The sequence below is a fragment of the Buceros rhinoceros genome, unplaced genomic scaffold (genome assembly GCF_000710305.1).
Source record: "Buceros rhinoceros silvestris isolate BGI_N320 unplaced genomic scaffold, ASM71030v1 scaffold27166, whole genome shotgun sequence".
In the NCBI taxonomy this organism is placed as follows: Eukaryota; Metazoa; Chordata; class Aves; order Bucerotiformes; family Bucerotidae; genus Buceros; species Buceros rhinoceros.
Window position 1 is genome coordinate 13,903 of NW_010419791.1, and position 6,547 is coordinate 20,449.

Consider the following 6,547-nt stretch of genomic DNA (forward strand, 5'->3'; position numbering starts at 1 on the left):
CCGACCCCACCCCCCCGGCCCCACCCCCTGCAGCCACCAGCCTCCCCAGGAGCCTCTGCAAGGTCCCTGCGTCACCAACCGGGATTAAAAATTAACCTAACCCACACGGCACTGCCTGCCAGCCCCGCTCCCTCGGTGCCTGCCATCACAGTCACAGAAGCCGGTGGCAATGACCACGTAGCACATACCGTTGTATTTTCAGCTCGAGTCTCTGGGGCAGGCTTCCCAACAGACTCTGCTTTGCGGGATGCTCCTCGGGGCAGGGGGGACCTTTTGGGACTTCATGGTCCCTCCTTCCCCGTGCCCCTGGGGCGGCGGGTGCTGCTGAGCCGGCTGTGCCACAGACAGGCTGCAGGGACCGGGGTTGCTCACCGGTGCAGGTCTCTGCCGTGATGTATTTTTACCTGTGTTTCCCTATATTTTTTCCAGACCCTGAGAAGCACCATGGCCCGGTGGATGGAGTACCCCCCTAGATTATGTCACGCCACACCGGCACGCTCAGGGAAAGCCCTGTTGGTGCTGAAAACCCCAGCAAGGGAGAAAACTACCTCCTACTTAAAAAGAGAGGCTTTTGTTGCGATTAGGAGAGGTGGGTAGGAAGCTCCCCCTGGGTTTCCTAATCCGCACAGGCAGCCAGGTGTAAGGCAGGAGATGGTTTTGAATCGGGCGGGTTGTAACCCCGCTCCAGGCATGCACCAGACGGGACAAAGCCTTCAGCCTCTCCGTGGACCTGCTCCCCACCTCTAAACCAGGGTTAAACCCTGCTCCCTGTCACACAGCACACAGGAGGGATGAAGCTGGGGTGAAAGCACTGTGGAGGGTTCGGAGAACGGCTGCACGCGGTTTGTTCAATAAACCGAACGGAGCAGCCAGCGGACTGGGGGCTGCGCGAGGCCGAGCCTTCCACACTCACCATCCCATCGACGGCGTGATCTGTCCGACTCCACCGGGAGGGAGGGGGTAGAAGCCGGGGATGTCTGAGGTCTGGGAAGGACGGTGCACTCCTGGGAGGAGGGAGAAGGAGGTTAAGTTGGACACTGTGCTCCCTGGCTGACCCAGACCACTCCTGACCCTCTGGCTGCTCCATCTACAGGCACTTGTGGGCAGCAGGGAATATCTGTGAAATAGCTGTGGTTCTCTCTGTGGGGATGTTCTGGGTCGACCATGTTGCTGCAGAATCACAAACACTTGCGCAACAGGGTGGGGAAGGCAGCTTGCTCCTGCACAAGCATCATCCCTGCTCCATGCTGCCCAGCAACTTGCTTTGGGAAGGATTTGATGGATTCCAGACATCCTTCTGCCCTTCCCAGAGACCCCAGAGGTGCACAACTGATGGTCAAAGACTCCCTATGAGCAGAGAAGCTTCTATCACTTCTATGTCGATTTTTAACAATTTAAGCCCCCGTTCAAAGCAACCGTTTCGTGGGCTCTGTGGGTGCCAAGGAATGGTGGAGGTGGGTATGGTGCCAACTGGGAATTCACCCTTTGCATGGGGAATCCCTACGTGATCTTCAAAGCTGCTGGCACGGGCGGCACGGCCGGGGGGAGACAGCCGCAGCTCCTATCTGTTCCTATCGGGACTGGAACACAGTCCGCGGAGCCCGGGGCTGCGGGTGGGACGCAGACAACCGCGGTGCTGCTGGCAAAAGCAGCCTCCGGCTGACCCCCAGACTGGGAAGCTGGAGGGGAGCTGGGGCTGAGCTCTGCTGCAGCATCGTGTAATGCTGACTGCTAACGAGCAGAGAAAGAAAATCCTGTACAGAGTTTATCCAGGAGCTGTCCTGGGCCACAAAAACACTGAGGAAACTGGTGATTAGTTGCAAGCAGTTTGCAAGCTCAGAAATCTGGGTTAGTCTCCTAGGTGTGTTAAAGACAAATTGTGAATTAGGAATGACACCAACAGGTTCCAAGCACCTTATCAGGAGTTAGCCAAAATAAATATATACCTGAACTGGAAGGAATATGTAACGTAGTATGAGATTTACCTGCTGCTGTGCTCAAGTGGGACGCAGCAGCCCACTGAAGGACAAACAAACCCAGCATCCGCGTTAGGCAGCTGCCAGGATTTCCTGAGATTTGGACCTCAAACAATACACGTTGCGTAAGCCAGAGCACAAGTTATTCTTGCTGGCCCAGTGGTTGGGGCTCCAGCCACTGACTCAGAAGACCCTGCCTGTATTTCCTTGTCTGCGTGTCCTTGGGCTACTGTGAAATACTTTAAAGGGATGCTGTGAGAATGAGTATGACGGTGACTCCCAAGCGCTTACACTAGGTGATAATGAGAGATAGTTCAGCCATGAAAATAGAGATGGGAACTTCCAAATGAAGGGGGAACCCTCGCCCCACCGGTGTAGGGATGGGACATGCAAAGCTGATCACAGCTGCACCACGGAGGTAAGTCCAAGCTGAGGACGATGGTCTGAACCTCTCCATAAACTGGACCTGGGGCATCTCCGGGATGGACAGACTCCCCCTCCCTCCGATGTCAATGTATGGGCTAAAAGGAGACTGGAAAGTGCCTGCGCTGGGCTTGCAGATGGGCGTGCAGCCAGAGGACAGCTTCCCAGAATTACCGACCCACCACAGAGATGAGTGCTTAGGGACTACTCCATTGCCAGCTGGAGCCTCCACGGAGGGAGATAACCAGCTCATCCCCTGGGCGAGCTGCTCCTGTGTTGCTTAAGGCTTTCCAGGCTAACAGCGAGTCCCTGGAGGCAGCTCATGGCGAGGGGCTTTTGTGCTCTGTGAGGCTCTGCAAAGGCAGCATGAAGGAAGGTGTGTCGGGTCGCTTTCCCGGGAGACGCAGAAATCTGCCTGCTTCCTCTCGAGATTTGGAAGTCTGCCAGTAGCTGAGCTTTTCATAGGTTTATTTTGCTAACTCTTTGTATTTTCCTGCAGAGTGTATTAAGCTCTGGTGGCTGACAAGCAATGTGCTGCCTGGAAGGAAAGCAGGATGTGCCTGGGTATCTCCTACACCGGACCTAAATCCTCCCCATCAGCGTCTCTGGTGAGTCCAGAATGTGGCCTCTGGATTCAGACCAGGGATAATTCAGCACATCCTCCAGCCAAGAGTATCCTCGATACCCCATCGGGGATTTTAGAAACGACATTAATTGCCGATGTCTCTGGACAGTTTGGGTCTCTCTTTCTCTTTGCTCTGATTTGGGTTTGTGCCTCCCTTTTCACACCGATGGCCTCTGATGGACCCTGAATCCCCTCCTGAAAGTAGTTTGACAGAAAACTCTGCATTTATTTACTTTCACAGGTAATCAAGACCAGGGTTGTGCAAAAACTTGGGTAATCTGAGCAGCCGTTGAAGGGTTCTGCTGCACTACTAGAATAAGGTTGAGAAAAGTTTGACTGTAGACTCAGCTTGCCAGTAACCTGTGAAGAATGATGGGCTGGGGTGAATTCCTGTGCACACACCTATGTTTTACAGTTCAGGGTTTAACCTCTACTGACTGTACTTTCCTCCATAGCCTCACGAGCTAATTGACGTGTCCTGGACTCACCCAGGAACCCAACGAGCCAAACTGTGTGACAACCACATAACATGTGGCTACGGACACACACATCTAACAATCCAGTTAGCTACCAGACACCAGTCCTATTTAGTCAAAATATTTCCTGTTTCAAGTATTTATTTTCTCAAAATGACAACATGACAACAGTCTGGGTATGAGTCAAAGGAAAGATTACTTTCCATTTTCTGGCTGACATCATCTCACAGGCTCTGGTCTGGTCTCAAGCTACAGGACACCTTGCACAGAGAATTGAGCATGCCTGATCAGCAGGGCTGGCACTATTGATATCAAACTCCTCTTGGCCAGGATTACAAAGCATGGCCAATAAGCTAAATAAAGTCCTACTGCCAAGCAATGCCCTGGCTGACCAAGGTGCTTGATGTTTCCTATTGATTTGGGACCAGGGAGGTGACAGTCTTGACCTCTGTGGTCTCCCGTTCTGTCCCCCTCCCACCATGCAGGTTCCCAGCGGTGCCATTACCTTGTTTCTGGTTGATGTCGGCGGGCAAGTGGGGCGAGTGGGAGCCATGGCTGAAATGGTCGTTGCTGTACGGGATGAGCGGGGTGAGCGGGTGGACTCCGTGGGACGGCTGCACGACGGGAACTTTGTTGGACTGCAAGACACAAGGAGGGAGAGGGCTCAGAGGTCACTGGGCTCCCTGAGCAAGGAGAGCTGGTGCCCTTTGCAGACCCGAGGCTGGGAATTACTAAAAGTCCCCAGTGACACCCAAGGGCAAGGCAGAAAATGCCTTATTTAAATACTTAACTACTTAAACACCTCAGCATCCTGCGAGGAAAATCCATGAACCAGTCAGTGGCAGCAGCTGATCACCTGGGTATGGGGAAAACTGCTCAAATCAGCACAAAGTCTGCAAAATGCAGAAGAACTTAGTTTTCATCCATTTCCAGTATCTTTTATTCTAGGATGAACACTACAAGCACGTTACCCAACGTACTGCTCTTTTCTTCTGCTACCACGAGGTCTAAATCTAGACTTTCACATCCAGCACATTCACCTTGAAAGCCACACTCGGGCTTTCCTAACCGGGGCTCTCAAGCAAGGAGAGCCATGCTGAGGGCAGTGCCTTTGAAAATGGGACACGGTCACCAGCCAGTCCGTGGGCCAAATCCCACTTAGTCCCAGCTCCAGTGCTGGAAGGACTGGAGGGAGCCGGGCAGCGCCGAGGATGCAACAAGCCCAGAAAAAATTAGAATCCAAATTTAAGCTCTTGCAGACACTCCTGGCTACACACAGCGAGGCCATTGGAGCCCGACAACTTTGTGAATGTAACTGGGAGAACTTCTGCGTGTTGGAGCAGAGAGAGGGGAACCTGTTCAAAAGAGCTGTAAGGAAAACGCACACACACACACGCACACGCTGCCGTCTACAGCCAACCTCCTCGCCTCGAGCGTCTCAAGCCGCTCCCTACATGCCCGGTTTCGCCCATGGTTGCCTTTAAACCCAAACTGACTTCACCATGGTGGTGGAATGTTAGGATTTGTCCCAGATAAACACGGCTGAGAGCACCCCAAAACAGGGATAAAACGAGAATGGGCCAGGTAAGACAGCTCTGCAGGGGCTAGGAGCTGGCTAGTGCCAGCCAGACCTGCGTCCCACCAGGACATCTACAGATGATTTGCTGCTTGGCTTCTGACAAGCCATTTACGATCTCTGGACTTGATTCACTGGTGCCTTTCACTGTGGTAGCGGTTTTGCTCAGGCAGAGTGAGCCTGAAACACCCGTTGGCTCTGGTGGAGGTGGTGCAGCCGGAGCTGACGGCTCTGGAGGACCTGTCCAAGACCTCTCCTGTGCACAGCAGACCAAGAGCCCTGTGCAAGTTCTGTGATTTGCATTGCTGCTCCGAGGAGGAAACTGATGCAGCAGAAAGGAAAAGAGACCGATGGAGACGCTGCTTTACACCTATCTTTCCCACAAAGATTTGCTCATCCAAATAAAACCCAAGACACAGGCAGTTTTGCATCTAAGAATGAATGAAACCCTAATTCCTGATGCTTACTGGATGTAGATTTACTGCTTACAGCGGGATGCTGGGAATGTACCCCCCTCCCCAGCACAAACTGGTGTGGTATAGGGCCATGGGCTCTGTGGTTTTCCCATGGAGAGCAGCGCTGGGCTGGCTCCTGCTTAGTTAAACACGTTTGGAGCTCTGAGCTTTTACAATCCTTGCTTATGAGGTGAGGTGAAGAATAGCTTCTCAGTGATACTCTAAAATTAGCTACGGTTTAGTTCATTTAAGAGCCAGAAAGCCTCAATTATGGATACGCACTTCTACGTGTCCATTTTAACATGACACTGGAGCAGAACAAGCTCGATGCTGAGCTGTTTTGAAACCCTCATCTTAAGCGTTTTTGCTGTTCGAAGTGGGGCAGACCCTTCCTTCCCATTTGCACCGTGCCCGATCCAAGCGCAGCACTGTCCACCAGCCCCGCTGCCTGACGACTGGTAAGAGCTCTCGGAGCCGTGACAGAAGACACAGACCACTACAAAGGCAGTCAAACCGTCCTGATGCCGATCCAAGGCACGCCTCAACGGTGAAAAGCACAAAGCTCGTGTGGTTACAGCAAAGGGACGGGCTGTTCATCAAAGCAGAACATGGTGACTTGGTGGTACAATAGGTTGCAGCTCTGTTACTCAGATCTTCCATCAGTTCAGACGGGAAACAAGACGTTGCACCAATAAGAAGAGCTGCCTTCCCCGTGTCCCTTCTACAGCTGTACTTGTCTCACTGAAAAACTTTCCTCCTACTCTTTAAAGTCATAAAAAGCTGATGGAAAAGGAAGCTCCGGAGGGAGGTAAGACAAAAATTTCTGCAAGTGGCTATTGACCCCCCTTTCGCTTCCTCCGTTTGGGACTTTGTTACAGAAACCCATCCGCCAGACTGAACCAACCACGGGAAGAAGGAAATGTTGCAGAAAGATCTGGAGAAACAGGGAAGACTCCTTCAGTGCTGATCCCCAGTTTAAACACTGCAGCTGCTAATGGCTGTGGTCCACAGCCCCC

The 6,547-nt window shown here is 52.6% G+C and overlaps 1 protein-coding gene across 1 annotated transcript in view; it reads right to left on the reverse strand.

Annotated features, from left to right (window-relative positions):
* TCF7 (transcription factor 7 (T-cell specific, HMG-box)) overlaps positions 1-6,547 on the reverse strand; it is a gene marked incomplete at both ends in the record, with an annotated part of 63,118 nt that overhangs the window by 10,546 nt on the left and 46,025 nt on the right. Inside the window, 2 exons of the mRNA XM_010139082.1 lie at positions 914-1,004; positions 4,006-4,138. Coding sequence (XP_010137384.1) covers positions 914-1,004; positions 4,006-4,138 — 224 coding nt within the window. The remainder of the gene's footprint in view (positions 1-913; positions 1,005-4,005; positions 4,139-6,547) is intronic.